This window comes from Elephas maximus, chromosome 18 (assembly GCF_024166365.1).
Source record: "Elephas maximus indicus isolate mEleMax1 chromosome 18, mEleMax1 primary haplotype, whole genome shotgun sequence".
Lineage (NCBI taxonomy): Eukaryota > Metazoa > Chordata > Mammalia > Proboscidea > Elephantidae > Elephas > Elephas maximus.
In genome coordinates this window covers 29,881,872-29,901,193 of record NC_064836.1, presented here as the reverse complement: position 1 = coordinate 29,901,193, position 19,322 = coordinate 29,881,872, and the positions used below count along the sequence as shown (strand labels likewise).

At 40.8% G+C, this 19,322-nt stretch overlaps 1 protein-coding gene across 4 annotated transcripts in view; it reads right to left on the bottom strand.

Moving 5' to 3' along the window:
* Positions 1 to 19,322, bottom strand: part of SCAF4 (SR-related CTD associated factor 4) — a 59,892-nt gene that overhangs the window by 2,324 nt on the left and 38,246 nt on the right. For 3 of the 4 annotated variants that reach the window (XM_049857782.1, XM_049857784.1, XM_049857785.1), the window contains exons 13-19: positions 18,662 to 18,762; positions 17,873 to 17,986; positions 17,016 to 17,172; positions 14,819 to 14,976; positions 13,544 to 13,709; positions 13,374 to 13,460; positions 13,042 to 13,233 (exon numbers count right to left, since the gene is read on the bottom strand). In XM_049857782.1, the coding sequence (XP_049713739.1) occupies positions 13,042 to 13,233; positions 13,374 to 13,460; positions 13,544 to 13,709; positions 14,819 to 14,976; positions 17,016 to 17,172; positions 17,873 to 17,986; positions 18,662 to 18,762 (975 nt within the window). The remainder of the gene's footprint in view (positions 1 to 13,041; positions 13,234 to 13,373; positions 13,461 to 13,543; positions 13,710 to 14,818; positions 14,977 to 17,015; positions 17,173 to 17,872; positions 17,987 to 18,661; positions 18,763 to 19,322) is intronic. The other variant, XM_049857786.1, reaches the window with a different exon arrangement.

Here is a 19,322-nt window from a genome sequence, read left to right as displayed (position 1 = left end):
CGATGATGAGTTTTTAAGATAAATGCTTGTGTGAGCTGACAGAACACCACCTGAGAGCAAGCCCTATACTTTCATGTTAACAACTTCACAATATTTTTTCTGCGACATGACGTTATTTTATGTCTACAATTGGAACCAGCTCCCTCCCACCCACTTCAGCAAAGTGACAAGTCCTGGATGTTCCTGATGTGCCCACATTTCCTGGACAAATAACATTAACATGATCAACAAGAATTTCTACTAGTTTTTTGCTACTCAAGTATGTGGTCCAACACTGTTCTGTCAGACTTAACCACTATGTAAACTGCACTTGAAAATGTATGTGTGCCAGTTTATAACTCCTTTAAACACAGACTAATCAGCTTTGGTATTACAAACCTTTTAAATGCTCAGGAACCTTAGACACGTGCCTCGTTGTTCTGGTTTATAAATTGGAGGATAGTACCTGCCCTTGGGGAGATTTAAATGGGATAAAATACCTAAGAGTGAGCTCTGTGCCTGACTCACAGTTAAATGCTCAAGTTATTATTCTCCACATATATATTTATACAGGTGATAACCTAATACAAAATATTTAACATAAGCAAAAACACATTTTTCATTTCTGATAAGACCGTAATAAATCCCCCCCCCCCCAATATCCACCACAGTTTAAAGTCAAGCACTTTGGTGGCTGGAAAAAATTGAAATACACTGAGCTTTCACATGTCAGGTCTGAAGTTTAGAATTACTAAATACCACACCGAAAAGCCAGAAATGGTGAACTAAATGAACAAGGCAAAGAGAGTCCCTTCAGCCTCTTGTTTGGAAGATCTCAGATGGTGAACTCACACCAAGTACCGCCTATACCATCTCACAGATGAAAATAAAACTCAGTGGCAGCCTGAAACATTCTTCCCATCATTTAGTGAACGTTTACTGAGTATACGCTAGGTACTGGGATAACAAAAGCACCCAAGACAGGTCCTCCTCACCTTTTAAAGAAGTTTCAACATTTGTGGACTTCAACTCAAAACAACCAACATAAAATGTTCAGTTCATGCCCAGGTATGGTCTCTTGTTATAGAGGCAGGTACCATTATATAGAATCACTTAAAAAAAAACAAAAAAAACCCTACCTTTCAAACCAATTTGTATTAGAAAAGGTTTGTTTTCAAGGATCGATCAGTGCTCACTCCACTATGAACGTCAGCGAGGCACATTCACGTACGTTGTCTACAGGCTCAAGAAGCCAAACGACAAATTTCTAACACTAGAAAGATCAAGGAAGGAGGGTTTCATGTCTCACTATGATGGCAGAATTAAGTTGAGTCTTGGGGGCCAATGGGAAGACTCACTCCTGATTTGCCACGATGACTGGCTTTCTCACCTGAACCACACCGGGGAGGTGAAGCGGCCTTGCCCTGCTCTCCCCACCACCAATCTGACAGCAGTCAAAGGATGCAAGGCCATCCCGGCGCTCCGCTGACAGGACAAACCAGGTGACTTTTTTTTTTCTGTATCAAATATAAACTCCACTTTCTAGGGACACATCTCTGAAGTTCTTGATAACATGCATTAATTCACCTATTCTACACATGCGGACATTTGTATCTGGGATTTGCTTAACATGCTGTACACTCGAATTCCTTCCATTTGTAATTAACGCTAGAAACACACATCAGGCTGCATTTCTTTTTTATAAATTCAACTTTTATGGACCAACAAAACTTACAGATTGCCCTGACAGAATATTCCTACAGCCCTAAATGTTGATTTTCAGGTCACATAAGTGGTACCATTACGGATGCTTGTAGGTTTTCTTTTTGCTTATCATTATCTTCTCTTTTTCGCAGTGAACATATATTGCTTTTATAAATTATATTTAATTTAAAAAATCTATCAGGTGGCAGAAACCTTGGTATACACGTTAGCTGAACTATTAGAAAAGCAGACTTATGCGTATACTAAGGAATTGTACTAGTTATCCAGGTCAAAAGGGCATTCAGAGCAATTCTTCATTTTATGGACTATATGACATGCAAGATCACTGACAAGTTTTTGAGAGCTGCGAATTTAAAAATTCATTCACATATATACTGAACACCTGCATTTCACATCGGTAACTCTCATGTGCTGGGAAAGAGAAATAAAACATAGTCCCTTCCTTCAGCAGGACAGAGCCTAACAGGAACAGACAAGTAAACAACCGCTGGAGATGGCATGGTACAGCACAAGCTAGTCTAGTCAGACAAAGGCGGAACTGAAAAAGCTGGTGTGTGTGAATGAGCGGGAGCACAGGGGATGTCTGCGTTGGGTCTCAAAGGAAGGGACGATTCCAATGCCAACACGAGGAAGGAGGGACGAGAGAGCAGGAACTTTTAAAAAGGTGTTAACAGGGCGAAGCAACAAAGCTTGTCTCATAGATGAAGTTTGTGTGTCCGGACAGGTGGGCCTGGGTAATTCAGAGTCCTTAATTGGCATGACAAGGAGCATGCACTATGACCTGAAGTGATGGAGCAAACCACTGAGTAATTTTTAGGAGATGACCCTTCATTTGTTTTTGAAAGATCCTCCTGGCAGGTAGTATACACGGAAGGTGGCAGAAAACACTCGTGGGTAGTTAGGCTCTTATTCCAAAAATGGGAGACAGAGATGAGACTGAACCTAAGAGAGGTGCTGTCGGAGGGGCAGATTTAAAGATTTAGTGGGCAGGCTGACAGAGTTTAAAAGATAGAGGAACCTAGATCTTATCTCTGAATAACTGTGTAGATGGAGGTGTCAATGCAAGATCAGAACTTGGGAAGGGGAACAATTTTTGGAGAAAGATGAAAAACTTTACAAGGTCATGCTGAGAGTTGGAGGGACCTGGGTAACATACGGTGGGGATGTGCTGAAGAATTTGATTACATGTATATTCAGAGCTCGGAAGAGGAGTCACAGTGGGGTATCTGAACTAACCCACCCAGTGGCTCCACGAATGAGACCCGACAATCAGCTACCATAAAGATTATAGCCTCGGAAACCGGGTAGGGCACTTCTACTGTAACATGGGGTAGCTGTGAGTCAAAAATCAACTTGACAGCACCTAGCATCACCCTTCGGAACTGGGTGAAGTTTTAAGAGTTCAGACCTGAGGAAATATGACATTAGATAGAAGACCAAAATTTCTAATACACCAAGGTTTTAAGGCTGACCAAAAACACAACCCCAAATGCCTGTATTCAAATTCGAGAATAGGAAATTACACTGGAGTTTAACTCAAAATAACCAAAACTTAACTTTTGATGCTTCCCATGATGAACCAAAAAAGGGTTGCATCACAATTAAAATATAAGTCAAAGTTAAAGGGGAGGTGCCACTGCTACCTAAAGATGCTAACGTGGAAGAAGAATAAACAAGTACATTAAACGGTCAGAAGAGAGGAGGGCTTGGGGAAGGTTGCTATCATGGCTGGAGTACACTCTGGACCCTGAAATCTTGGGAGAAAATAAATAAGGGATACAAAGGACACATCAGTGAGCAGGGCAAGGACCAGAGCGTAGCCAGGAAGACAAACACAAAACTTACCATAGGTTTGATTAAAAAAAAAAAAAAAAAAAAAAGTGACCAACTGCATTGGTTAGTTGAAGATTTCATAGAGAATGTGAAATTTGTGTGGGATCCTTAAAGAAAAAACAGGGATTTGCTATGTGAAAACAGGGAGGGAGGAGGCAGAAGGAACATCAATATTCACCGTTTCTCTACCTGTTCTCCGGTGATCTTCACTTCCATTCTACCAGGGCCACAGCCTCCAGGCAGCCCTGGACTTTTCCTTACCAATACCGTCTTCAGATTTCTCAATTTCATGCATCTCACTCTTTGGTCTCGTTTTTTTTCCAGGTCCTTCTCTCAGGGACTCCTTCCCAGACCATCTTCAATCCCATAGGACCACAGCCCCAGTGCCCTTCACATCTTTACTTCCCCCATTACCTGATGTGGAGTCCATAGTTCTCCCTCACTGTGTATTTACCTGGAAAGACCTCAACAGTGGTTGTGAACACAACTCTCCTCCCTAATCTGTACCTGATCTTCACTGGGGGTGGTTGTTCCTGCCCCCACAACATGCTTATTGATCTCATTTTAAATTTATAACCACAACCGTTTAAGAATGTACTTAATTCTTGGTTGCTAACCAAAAAGGCTGCAGAGGTGCCTTGAAAAAAGGCCTGGAGATTATTTTTTTTAAAAGCCATTGAAAACCGTAGGAAGCAGCTCTACTGACACACGTGGGTTTGCCTTGAGCTGGGGTCTAGTTGACAGCAACTGGTTTTTAATTCTGGCCAGCAACCCTACATTTTCCTAGTCAATTCCCATTCTCCCATCCCTAGATATTTGTATCACATGTTCATGATTCTCCTTAAACCTGTTTACTCTTAGCTGGTTTACTGTATTTTATAACAACTTTACTGAGCTATAATTCCCATAGCCTGCAACTCTCCCATTTAAAGTGTACAATTCTATGGTTTTTAGTATATTCAGAGTTGTGCAACCACTACCACAACCAACTTTACAACTTTTTCATCATCTCAAAAAGAGCCTATATCTATCAGCTGTCACTCCCCATTCTCCACCAGCCCAGGCAACCACATAATCATGGGTTTGCCTATTCTGAACACCTCATATAAACGGAATCATACAAAACTTGTGACTGGCTTCTTATGTTTTTAAAGTTCATTCATGTTGTACTTCATTTGTTCTTATTACAAATATTCCATTATGTGGCTATACCACATTTTATTTAAACACCTTTTCATCCACCTACCTACCAGCACATTTACTGGGGTACCTACATCTGTATTCACACACTCCTGTCTGATCATCTGTGCTCCAAAGGCAAAGCCCTCTCTTTGAACCCTGCAACCCATCCCCTCATCTACATAAGAATATCAACCTAGCAATTATCCCTTTTACTGCACCAACATTCTCTTCTCTACTGGAATTTCCAAGGATAAACATGCTGTAATGTCTTTCATCTTTAAAACTGAAAAAAAATCACCTACCTCAGCCATATCTCCTCTCAGCTATCATCCCATGTAGCTAACCTCCTCAAAGAGATGTCCACCATCATTGTATACATTTCAGCTCCCATTTTTTCCTGACCCTATATAGTCAGGCTTCTTTACCCATCCATCACTCCAATGAAACCACTCTTCCCAAGGTCACCGGGAGCCTTCATTCTGCTAAACTCAATTGGCTCGTCTCAGCACTCTTCCTTGACTCGCCAGTGGCAACTGACAGTTGATCTCACCTTCCTTCCTAGGAACTCTGTCCTTGGCGTCCAGAAAATTCCTTTACTTTTGCCTCTGACTTCACTGGCTGTGCCTTCTCAGTCCTCTTTGCTGATTAGAACGGTATAGGACAGTGGTTTACAAGCACGGGCATTGGAGTCGGGCTATCCTGAGTCCTAGCTCTGACACTTGTGACCCTGGGTAAATTACATCATCGATGCTTGTTTTCCTGTCTATAAAGTAGAGACAACTCTACCAACCTCACAAACCTGTAAGGCTTCTGACTTTATCAAAGTGCTAGAAGAGATGGTGGCACATGAGAAGTATTATGTCTTAGCTCTTGGTATCATATACTCAAATGCTAAATGTTTAAGGATCCCAGCGCTCAGCCTTCTCACTACTTCTCAATTTACACCCTACCCCTAGGTAATCTCACAGGCTTGGGTGGCTTTAAAGACTATCTATATATACTTGATGACACCAGAATTTACCTCTTTAGACCTTACTTACCTTAGCTGCTTACTCTACATCCACCCAAGTTAAAACAGCCAACATTTTTACTTAATATCCCAACCAAAGCCACTCCCTACTGATCTCAGGAAGGGCAATTACATTCTACCGATTGCACAGGCCAAAAACAAGTCATTCTTGGCACCTTTCTTTCACACTGCGTATTTAAGAAGGCAATTCTGAAGGCTCTACCTTCAAAATACATTCAGAATCCAACAACTAATCACCTCCACTGTACTACCCTAATCAGTAAACTATTAGTTTCCATCTACTGCAACAGCACTGAAAGTAATCTCCCCTCCCCCCAACTCCTACAACCTGTCTTCTATACAGCAGCTATAGCAGCGATCCTTTAAAAAACATACATCAGATCATGACATTCCCTGTTCAAAACTCTACAATACTTCTCACTGCACTCACAACCTGGCCCTGGACAACCTTCTCTAAACCCATCTCCTGCTGCCAATCCCGTTCCCTTGCTTGCCCTGCTCCAGCTACACTAACCCACTCGCTTTCCCTCAAACAAGCCATGTGTTCAGTTCAGACCCCCTTACTAGTCCTTCCCTCTACCTCAGATGCTTTTCCTCTGTATTTACACAGCTTAATCTGTGCTTTTTTCAGGTTCCTCCAAGTGTTACCCCCTGAGATGCCTTCCCTGGTGCGACACACACTATCCCACCTACCTATCCCTAATCATCCTGTTTCATTCTCTTCATAGGACTATCTCCATGTGAAATTATCTATCAGTTTACTTATTTATTTTCTAGGTCCCTACAGAATGTAAGCTCCAGCAAGATCAGCTTTGTCTTGTTCGTTTTGCTTTCCCTAGTACTTAAAAGGGTAGCTGACACACAGCAGGTACTGAATAAATACATGCTGAATGTACGAACGCATGGTGCTGGCAGAGGTCGTCAATCAGACTCATCGAGAAGGTAGCTCTCAGGGGACAAGAGAGCAGACGTCTCTCCCAAGCTGGTAAGTCTTTCCCTATTGCAAACCTAGGAACACCTGAGTTCTAAGAAAGGCTGTTAATTTCTGTCAACTTCTTTTTGAGTCCCAGTTCCACTTTTTAAAACATTTTTAATCCTGACAGAATGAATGGCACTGGCATTTTGCATGAACCTAAAATGAAGTTTTCCCACAAGGAAAAAGATGTCATCAGGTGTTCATATCTCCCTCTACTGCCCTGATTCCTACTGCTCTCAGGCCTTGAGAGAACTGAAATCACAAGTACAAAACAACTGTACTTTCCTTGCCTAGATGAACACTCGGGGCGTATTTATTTGGAAAGACTCCCACATGGTCTCTATAGCAGACATGGTGTTCTGGGAACTGGGGAGAACAAGAATAAGGAGCTAGTTTTCAAAGAAAAGAGAAAATGCATTTCAGATTGATTATTTAAAAAAAAAATCACGTTCAGAATGTTGGCAAGAGATCTTAGGAGAAATCTGAATTTTCAATAATGCAGGTACACTAAGATATGAACCTATGTTCAGCATAGGGGTACACTGTTTTCATAAAACCCAATACATAACAAGTTTTAAAAGATGATGCATGAGAAACCATATCATCATCTACTTAAAATGCCTCATTTTTTGGTAACATACACAAAAGGCTTTGTAGGGTCAATTTCCCTATTGTTAGGTGCCCCTGAGTTGATTCTGACTCATAGTTACCCCATATGACAGAGTACCATTGCCCCATAGGGTTTTCTCAGCTGTGATCTTTACAGGAGCAGATCACCAGGCTTCTCTCCTGTGAAGCCGTTGCCTGGGTTCAAACTGCCAAACTTTTGCTTAGCAGTTAAGTGCTTAACCAACTGTACCACCAGGGCGCCTTAATTTCCCTACGGGTCACTTATATTTGAGTTTTAAATTTTGGTTTGTATACTAATTGCTATTTTACGATGACAGGCAAATACGGCAGCTACGTCTTGGAGTTAAGAGTTGTACTGTCAGTCAAGAAGTTCAGAATACACACAGTTAACCTTCCATCACTGAACTGAGGTCATATGTAGGGCACTTTATCTTCAGTGTCAGCGGGAAAACAACTCTTACCTGATATTCTGCACAGCAATATTGTTGTCTACCAAAACCAACCCAGAGCCCTGCTTGTCTGCCCCTCCAAAAGAAAGCAAAGGCGATCACCTTCCTCAAGCTCAAAAGATTTCAATTTAAAGACACTTTTTAGGCTGGAGTTCTGCAGAAGCCGGAAGTGCCGGCCAGTGATGGATGGAGACAAGGTGACAAGCAGCGTTCAAGTTCCTTTGGGGCAAGACCTTCTCCAGGCTCGTTGGAAGAGCTTCACCTTCTAGATAGTGTATTTATGCATAAACTTATAGCCATGGCAAGTATCTGCTGCAGGCTGTCATTTTCAGTTATCCACTGTATCCACTTACAATGTTATATACTAAGTTGAAGGCACTGTGATGCGTATTTGGGAACCATTTCAACTATATAACTTAAATGGAATAACAATGTAATATTTAGAGTACCAATCCAAATATTTGCAAGTTTCCAAAGAACACTTTTATAGGATAAATAATGTCAACAGGCTTTTCTTGTACCGAATTAAATACCTGGTAGATCCTTCTGGCTTCTAATTTAGTGTACTCAAACATCATAGTAAGGTTCACAGTAAGAAAAAATACATAGAAATGCAAACATTGTTTGAAAAAACATTAAGTGTTACTATTAACATCACTTAAAAACTATTTTCTAGAATCTTCTTCAGGCTTCCTTTAAATGTTATTTATACTAGCAGATTGGTGCTCTAATGTTTTCATTTAAATGTTGTTAAAAAAATGGATAACTATGAAAGTATTACAAAATTCTAGACAGAGGCTAGACGGAGAAACCCAAAGCTAAGTGAAACTACCACAAAACAAACACCGATTTTATAGTCATCACTGAAATCGGTGATAAACGTATTCATTTTCTAGGCAGTTTTAAGGGTGAGTACTGCATGAAAGTAAACACACCTGTGTAACAGTTCACACACCAATTTTGTCCACATAACTTCCTGAGATGTCCAAGTCTGGGATCGCTGACATAAATTCCTACTGAGGTTATGCAGGGAACATGTGTGCAAATCACGCGTGAAGTACATCACACCGCTTTCCAGTAACTCAACCTGCAGGCCACCCATGTGTAGCTGTCTTTAAACCCTTTGGTAACAAAAAAATACCAACAAGTAGGAAACAACCTCACAAATAATCTATTCTTATTTACAAAATTCACCGTCACCTACAGTAATGTGACAAAAACTGGGAGAAATCTGTGCGTATTAATAGTAATGAATAAATGCATTTGGGAGGAAAGAGGCTTCACTTTTCCACATAAACAATGTGTCCAACTTAGAAGAGTTTTTCTCCTTGAAAAGATACTTTGGACATACTGATAACACAGTAGAGAGATATGTAACACAAACAAACTTTTTTTGTGTATTATTTTTTATTATTTGGAACACCAAAGTAACCCAAATTTCACATTTACAACAAATTTTTTAATTAAATAAAAAATGCTATACATCGTATTAGAGAAACATACAAAAATTTAAAAAATAAATCAGACACTTATACAGTAAAGAGAATAAACCAAGCGGTCACTGTCTTTCACGTTCCTTCTCTCCTCACTGACCAAGGCCTGTAAGATGCTGCCTTAGCTTTCACAAAGCCACCACTGTTCTACTAGCTGAGGGTGTTGTAACTAAGACTTGAGCAAAGGGTTACAGATTTAAATAATGAATTACTACTGTGCCTCAAATAATCTGATTATTTTCAGATATCATTATCATTAAAAGAAACAGAACCTCTGAAAGATGGAGGTTTGGTTCTCTCCAAGTTCAGTAGTGTTGGCTAAACTAGTCAGACTCTAGAAACAGGTAGGTACCACTCCCAAACTAGCACCCACACGTAAATCTGATCATACGGAAAATTCTTTAAACCAAACCATCCTTAAGGCACTGCCTCCTTCCAGTATAATGTGGCCTCACTACAGAATTTTTGAAGATTTGCTGAATACTCATTTGGCCCCTGTGTACTTTAAAAATATTGCCACATTTTAGAAATCAAGATCCAAAAATTCACTTAAGTGGCAATGAGGCATTTACCTTTCATTTTAAGAAAACTATTTGATTATCAATGGGAAGGATACAGATATTGAGTTATGCTTTTTAGACACAATACTAATGACTATCAACAGATTTAGGAACTTTATGTGTGTGAACTTATGATCTGGTCTACCTTGAAAATAACTAAGGGAACTGTATCAAGATGGAGCCCTGGTGGCAGTGGGGTTAAGAGCTCAGGTGCTAACCAAAAGGTCAGCAGTTCGAATCCACCAACTGCTCCTTGGAAACCCTGTGGGACAATTCTACGCTGTCCTATAGGGTTGCTATGAGTCAGAAGTGACTCAGTGGCAATGGGTTTGGGTTATTTACATCAAGATACATTTTGGCTAAAAAGTTTGCCTCTGTCTGCCAACCAATAGAGCAGTTAAAAGTGAATCTCAGCTGAAGTAACACAATTTTAGAACTGTAAAGTATAAATATTCTCCCCTGGGTGTTCTGTTTCACCTGTGGCATTTCTTACCTGTAATGAGCATCCACCATTCACTGGGCACCTGCCTAACCTGTGCCACGCACTGTGTCAGGCGTTTGATTGCACGTTGACCCACGGAACCATCACAACGCTCTGATGTGTCATTTTTATTCCCTTTTTTACAAATGGGGAAACTGAAGTTTAGTATCCTTTCTACGCTAAAAAGGTTTTCTGCTACAGCATTGAAAAAAAAAAAAAAAACCACTTCCTTTTTTATCATAAGCAAAAATATTAGTGCACCAGAAGGAAACGTGAAAGCATCTTGGTTCTAGTGTTCTGTTACCTGGATAACGCCAACAATACCCCAACCTCATTACTGACCCTTTGTTACTGCAGTATTGTGACCTCATCACTACATTCTTTTATCAAAGTGGTAGAACTGTGACTAGGGTCTTTTGGATGCATTCTCCTTTATATGCATGAACATTTAAAAAACCTCATTTTCCTCTAAGAGGTCAAGATCATGGAATATTCTCTGCAAGGTTTCCAACTGAAGGAACACGGAGCATTCATTCTTCTGATAGTCGAAGCTAAACTGGTGCGTTTTTATTTAAAAATGTTTAATAAGACAGTTACCATTTTTAACTCACGTCAATGTTTAAACCTTCCAGATTTGTAAGAGTCTTAACCATCAGAGGTAAAATAGAGCCCTGCACTGAGAGCCATCCACTCACTGACTCACTGGGGTAACAAACACCCCTCCCTCCCTCAGGTAGCTTCCCTTCTACTGGGGGAAGGTGGACCCCCAGACAGACACATGTCCAGTGGTGATAAATGCTAACAGGGATTCTGAGTTTAGTTCTTTCTCTAGCAGTGCTTAGTTTACGAAGTTTATTTTTTAGGCTTACCAGCTTTTGATCTGTTTTTTAATTTTGTTTCATATGTTGGATGCAGAGTTTAAATTGCAGGTTTCAATAATGATTACAAATAAAGGGCAGAGTCTTCAAGACCTAAGTCAGAGGTGGACTACTTACTCTTTAGGATTGTTTGAAAGCAGTGGTTCTTAAACTCTGGGAGATTATGAAACCTTTTCACCTATTCAACAAAGTTAGTAAGTATCCATCATGTGGCTGGTCTTCTTCTAGCCCAGGAAAAGGCACAAACAAATGCAATTTTGTAAATAAGTCTCGAGTAGTCTAATATTCATGAACCCTAGACTAGGAAATTCTATTTCAAAGGGAATTCATAATCAGGGGTGTGGAGGTGGGAAGGTACAGTCAGGAAGCTGATAAGGAAATTCTGGCCAACTCAGATGCTGTGATTCTTGTACAAATACCTTATTTACAGCTAAGGAAAAAAGCAAAATAAAAGCAATCCCAAGATGTCTGGTCTCCAGGCTCCTACTCCAGGGCTCCTTCTACTATATGATTTCCATCAGGACATAGACCTCTCAGGCAACCTTCTCATTCAACAAACCATTTTCATCATTATGATGACTACTGCTACATGACTGGGACAAATTTTAATCCCATTTGTGTCACTATTACCCAGTCTGTGTACGAAGGAAAGTAAAACTCAAGTTTATCATCAGCCTAAGCTCCATCTTGGAGAGGGCAGAAGGCAGCATGCCATTTAAAAACACGTTTTTATTATAAATGTAACACATGCACAAACTAAAAATTTCACAAGTACTGAAAGGAATAAGGGAGAAGTAAAAGTCCTCCACCAGAAACCAGTGTCCCACAGCCCTACATCCCAGAGGGAACCAATATGCCCCTTTCCTACGACTATAAAAGCTTAAAAACATCAATGGGCTCAAGTAACTTGCATGTTATAATACTAAGGAAATATTAACTCCCTGAATGTTAATTATTTATGGCAATGCCACTTCAGATTAACAATTCATTTATTTAAAAGAAGGTCCACTATAACAAGTATGTAATACATTTACCTATAATTCAAGCAAGCAAGGGTAAACAATCTGCATCACACCTCCCATATGTTAGTAGTAACTGCCACAATCCTGAAAGCTATGTGAAGATCATAACCGATAAGGCCTGGCAGGAAAAAACTGAGGGGCCCCGGGGGCAGCACTGCCTCAAGCCGTGCAACCACCACTCAGATAACAAGGCCATTTCACTGCAACAAACGTATGGAACAGGAGTTCCTTGCTAGCCCACAAAGAATGCTACCAGAGTCTAGGAGTTCTAAAAAGCAAACAAACAAACCCATTGCTATAGGTCATACCAACCCTATAGGACAGAGAAGAACTACTGCTCCATGGAACATCCAAGGAGCACCTGGTGGATTCGAACTGCCGACCTTTCGGTTAGCAGGCCTAGCAGTATGCCACACCAGGATTTCCCTAGGAGTTCTAGATAAATAATCAGTCCTGACAGGAGCAAACCCATGTTGTCAAAGAAATGCTATCTCCTGTAAAGCTGGGGAAAGAGTCTGAGGTTATGTCAGTCAAGAACTTTGTACCAAATCCTTTTTTACAGAGAAATCACTTTTTCTACACCAAATTAAAATGTACAAATCCAAACTTTTATTCAAGACAAACAAACATGACTTCATCTCTGAAGATCATCTCCTGGTAAAGACCAAGTGCATGTATATTAAAAGAAAGATGATACTTAAAAATACTAGCCTTGGAGAACACTTTACCAAAACAAGCATTGTTTTTAAAAAACCTAATTTAAACAAAAAGAAAAAAACTAATGATAAAAAAAATGAACTTACCAAGAAGTGAAACAGGCTGGGTTACAGGAGGGGTGGGCAGATTCGTGGGAGCAGCAGGCGGCACGGCAGAGCCATAGGCTTTCACACTGTCACCAGACTCGGCGTCTCCTCTAGCCCCAGACACCACTGTTGGAATGGGATTTCCAATAGATAAGTCTTTTGTAGTGTCTTCATTTATACCAGCGATAGTGGCTAAGGAATATAACCACATCAACATGTGAAGCTGAGTAATTAACGACCTCCCCGGTAACCGCACTACAGACCCTACTACTGGTTCACTCTCCCTCCTAGTCCCAAGACGACAGGGGAGCACAAAGGAAAAATATGCTTACAGTTTGGGATGCTTATTGGTGGAGTGTGAGGAGGAGGAATGGATACTGGTGGAGTTATAGGAGGTGGGGGTCCAGGAGGAAGAAAACCTAGAACAAGGTAAATAACATCAGTTTATGCTGGGCCACTTCATTTTGGGTTCTAGAACAATGTCTTCTCAAACTGAGCGTACCTGGTGGTAAATGCATTGGGTTGAATCCTGGGCGCAAAAACGGTGGAGGTGGAGGAGGAGGAGGAACGCCAGGGCCAAAGCCTGGAGGCGGGATTCCCAAAGGAGGTGTGAAAGTAGGTGGCTGGAGTGCACCCACTACAGGGGGACCCGGCTGATGGGGTGGGACCTAGAGAGAAGGAAAAATGAAACCACATATCCACTCCCCTCCTCACCACCACTCACATAGTGAGTACAGATCAAGAAAATGTCATACTGCTAAAAAAAAGTCGTTTTTATACTTGTAGTTACACAAATTTATTAGCTAACAGGTGGTAATTATCTGTACTCACCAAACTCATACAAATCAAATTTTTGCTCTCTACTTTATGACAGCAAACTCACATTATATTTTACCAACATCTGCTGATGTCTGATAGGATATGACATGACTTAAAATGTTCCAAGGTCCAGTCTGCCTGGCCCCTCTCTTAACTAGCTGTGACCTTGAGCAAGCTACTTAACCCCTCTAGACCCCAATTTACTCATCAGTAGAACGGAGAAAATGTAGACCTCACATGATTAGGGGGGGTTAGGTAAGTTAAGCAACTCCAGGAGCAAGGCCAGGAGGGGGGAACTTCTACAATACAGATAGGAAACCGATGCTTAGAAGTCAGTCACACCACTGCATGTCAACAATGGAGCTGACATTCACACCCAGCTCTGCCAGAATCCAGGTTCTTTTTTCCTTAGTAACAGGGTGGTTGCTTAGACAGTGGAGACTCTATGTAAGAATATACTTTCATGTGAAATGGCATTCAATTGTTCGTTAAAAAATCTTATAATGGCACCAGCCAAATCCAGGATTAAGCTCTCTCTCCCTCAAAGCAGCTGCTTATTGGGTACAAATCCAGGTTCCCTCAGAGCATACAGTCCCCAAAGAATAAATATCCAACACGAGAAAAAAAAAAAAAAAGGAGTTAAGCAGAATACGTGAAACTCCAATAGGCTCTCTTCTCATGTCTGGGACATTACAAGGTCAGATTCACTCAATAATATACACAGATGGGTGGCAATATGAATTTATTCTGGTTTTAGAAACATTTATGAAAAAATGTGTTAAAGAGTTTATAAACAATAGACCTGGATAAACCAAAATGTAAACAAAGAATATGCATTTTTGTACTTTATCTCTGACTATGAACCTAGACACACATTTACAGCAAATCTTTGTAATAAGACTTAGCAAGGGATCTTTCAGACACTTAGAGGTTTAAATAACTGCCCCAACAGTCTCACCTGTGGAGGTGGTACTGTGATAGGTGCAGGAACAGGAATAGGAGGGACAGGAACAGGCAAAGCCTTAGGTATGGGTGATACTGGCTCTGTGTGGGCAGTTTCTGCACCTCCATTTTGAGCAACTTCATTCTCAGGCTTCTTGGGAATTCCTTTCCAATCTGTCAGAGTTAAACAAATTTAACATTAAAAGTTCACCACTTTCATTTTCTAAGTCTAAATCTAGAAATGGCTTTTTAAAATGTTAATTATAAACAAAACCCAGCAATCTGACAAAGGTTAATTCCTACACTAATTTTATCAATTACTTAAATTAATGAGTAACAAAGTAAACATGTAAAAGACTACTCGCCATGTGCCAGGCACTGTCCTAACACTGTAGAGGCAGTCCCAGGGTTACAAACACCCTTCCGCCCTTCCCTGTTCCTCCCTCCTGGAGCAAGCGGGGAGGAAATGATGTGTTACTGCTTGGTTAATCACAGCTCCACACTCATTGGACGAGCACTCCACAGCCACTTCCTCCTCCTCCCACTCTGGCTTCTGCTCTTTTCAGCTGCCACCTCTGGGCTGGGGGAACTTTCCTACTCTCTGACAGTTCTCCACCCCGCCTCCCCTCCTCTTCCCTCCCCAGGGTGGCCGCTGGGGAGCGCAGCTGCTGGGGGAAGCGGGGACAGAGTCCCGGGGCTTCCTTGGGCTGCACCACCCTGTCCAGCAGGAACCTGCAGTGCTCAGCTGGCTCGCACTCTCAGGGCTCCCCAGCTAAGTGACATTAAGTCAAAATACATTATTATTATTACTACATTATTATGTTAAAGTTGTTTTATTGTATCTGGAAGTGTTTAATTTTTTCTATGCACAGAACCATATGCTATATACTAACAGAAACATTTGACTGACTGACCTTAAGATACAAACCAAACCTAACTCTTCAGACTTACACACAAATTCGACTTGCAGACAGACTTAGGAACAGAATTTGTAATCCAAGGACTGTGTATACTGATTCATTGAATTCTCAAAGCCATCTTTATATAGACTTTACATAAATGCTGTTATTATTCCAATTTTACAAAGGAGGAAAGCCATCAACCATTTGTCTAGGTCACATGCCTACTAAGTGGCAGGGCTGGGACTCAACCCAGACACTTCTGGCTCTGGATTCTACGCTCTCAATTACAACAGCACATTGTCTCAAGTATTAAAACAGCAGCAATAAAGATAATGAAATACCCACTATGTCCTGAATAAACCTCCCTAATATTACAGAACAACTCAGATAACCTTCCACCTATTTCTACTTATCTTCCAGTGCAAGTGAAAAACAAGCCACTCTGCCCTCTGGGGTCCTATCTCCACAGGAAATTCTCCTCTGCTTTCCACCTCTCAATAAGCCCTCCACTGGACCATGAGCTCCGAGGGAACTGGGGAGAGGCAAGGTGGAGATCCCACTGTCCCCTGTCCCCATCCCCCCCCCTTCCCCGCCCCCCAACCAAAGCCTTTCAGGATGCCTGGCACATAACAGGTCGTTGACACCTATTTGTCTGAGCAGAAACCCAGCTCCATCTGTAAGTGACGGCCTGGCATGGAGGAGAGAAGGCATGGAAACAGCACCGCACTGTTTCCTCAAACCACCATTCCTGCCTGGAGCTGCCTTTAAGGGTTGCTCAACTTTGCCACGTCATCCTGGGTTCCTCCTCCTTCTGGCAGCCTGTCTTCAAGCCACGCCTATGCATTCTGCCCTTCTTTCTGCTCCAGTCCCGATGCCAAGCCAGCATCTTAAGTACTCAGGCCCACAAATACCGGCACCTCCTCAGTCTTCTCCTCTTGCTCATCTACTGCTACTCTGGACATTTAGACGTGGCCAAGAAATTATTATGAAGCTCTGGATTAGAACATAATACCAACGGTAAGCAGTTTAAGATTCATTTGATTTGTGAAACTTTTCATAGCGGAAATTCTAAATACAGCAGAGTTAACCAGCAACTACTTCTTTGTGTTAGCAACTCTCCCAGTAGACAGAAACTGCACAAGGGCAAAGGCCATGTTTATTTCATTCACTACTGTATCCTCAGACTGGTACACAGTGGGTACTTGAAAAATCTCACAACTCACGTTCTATTGAAGAGAATAAACAGGACATTTATCACATGCATTACCAAGTACATAGATGAATCTTAAGAGAAATTACATACTGTTTTACCTGGGTTAAGTGTATCACTGTCCAACATTCCTCCTTCACAAAAACTCTCTAGTTCCTCAGGTTTGACTTTGTCCCATGGAATATAAGTAACACCAAGTTCTACATCCCAATACTGCTTATAATCTGCCTTTATTCCTTTGTTTAAGGCCCAGGCAATCTATTTCACCATTAGTTAAAACATAAAAAGAGAGCGAGAGAGAGAAAAAAGTTATAAGTCTTGAGAGTTAACTACTCTCCACCATTCTAATCCCATCATGCCCACCCCATAAGCCACCTGGTGGGCACTTCTGAAAGCCCCTAGGTACAGCAAATTACTCAACAACAGACTAAGTCCCTTTGGGAGAGTGACCCAAAGATAGAACCATACCATGGTTTATAATGCTGAGGGAACACTAACTTCATTTAACAACTTCTCTGAAAAATGTTCAAGAATTTCTAGGAGGAGGGATACTACCTATATACTTACACCCTTTTTCTCTATCTTTGGTGAATGTTATTCACAGTTGATTCTAAGGTGACATGGCAAACGTAAGAATAAAGTGTGGAAAATTAAACACTTTTTGGAATGACAAAATATTTTATTAAATGATGTTATGTTTAAAGCACTAGTTAATTACTTTTGGTCAAGCCATCTACATTAAAAAAAAAAAAAAATGCCACCATGCACCAAACATTTACATTTTTGTTAAAACAACACTGTAGTTCTGGCAGAGAACCACTTTTAAAAAATCACATTTGGCAAGATGTGTATAAAATGTCTCAGTGTCAAAGTCATTTCTAAGCCCAAAATTACAGTTAAAAAAAGCCACATATCTATTAAACTTTTAAAACTTGAGCTGTAAAGTACAGAACAGTACCTTTATGGACTTCTGGTTCACTTTGTAGTTTCCTCGGCTCAGTTTCTGCAGGGCCCGATAAGCGTCCTGCCTGTGAACCATAACGATATAGGCACAACCCCTGGGAGGAATCATCTGCTCCAAAAACATTTAACGTGACAAAATATGACGGTGACAGTGACAATAAAAGCAAAAAGCAGTTAAGATAAAATACTAAGCAACACTTCCAACAACCCATGTTCCCAACATTCCTGGTCAGCTTTCTATATCTGAGATTAATTTCATTTATTAAAAAAAGTAAACTGGCATTTTCAGCTTGATCTGAATTGGCAATTATTAATGAACCTATCCAGTCCCCCTCAATTGACAATTATTAATGAACCTGTTACATAAACCCACTGCCGTTGAGTTGATTCTGACTCCTAGCGACCCTACAGGACAGAGTAGACCTGCCCCATAGGGTTTCCAAGAAGCAGCTGGCAGATTCGAACTGCCCACCTTTTGGTTAGCAGCTGAGCTCTTAATCACTGAGCCACCAGGGCTCCAATGAACCTACATGGCATCCTTCAATTGACAAGTATTAATCAATCTCCACTGTCCCTCAAGCTTTGTTATATAAAGACTTTACTGGAAAAAGGTCTTAAATTAAACTTGGTTATCTTTATCTAAGGAACATGATTAAATGCAAATGCCTAACTCTAGCCACATTTTCTATAAACCTGGGCCAACTGTAACTTAGGTCTCAAGTACTTAGCTTCTTAAAATGACATTAATCATGTGTCTACTGTCATTAAATCGTTTAACACTCACATTAATCGACTCAATTGGACCAAACTCTTCCAAGAGACTGGCAACATCCTGCTGTGTTGTCCGTTTGTCCAGCTGTCCAACCCAGAGTGTAGTGCTACAAACTGAAAAGTATAATCACAAAAATATTCACATTTGTGAATGAGCAGCACTGTATATGAAAAAAAAAAAAAAAAAAAAAAAACAGGTAAAACAGGCCTGAGTTACATTATGATACCACACACTTTAAACAGCAAGTCCCATCTGTCTTAAAAATTTTAGCTTAAAAAGTTCTAGAAAAATTGTGGCTATACGTCCAAAATTGAACCAGGACAGTGAAAGGTATACCTAAGAGTTGGAAAAAATTGGCTTTTTTTTGTGTGGATAGATTTAAAGATTTCATTTTTAGAAAACTGAGGCCAGAGAAGCAGTTAACTCCTGCAAGGTCACCCTGGTAGTGAACAGCAGAGATAGGACATGAGCCCAAGTATCGTGATTACCCGCCAATTCAGTGCTTTTGTCCACTGTATGTAACTGTCCTTCTCCAAGTCTTATGGTTTACAGGTTTTTCTTTTAAGCTGTGTCCTAGGGTCATGAGTCTTACAGAGTCAGAGGTTTTACATACGCCCTAGTCATAACGAATTAACATCTTACTAATAGTCATGTACCTGTATCAAGAATATAT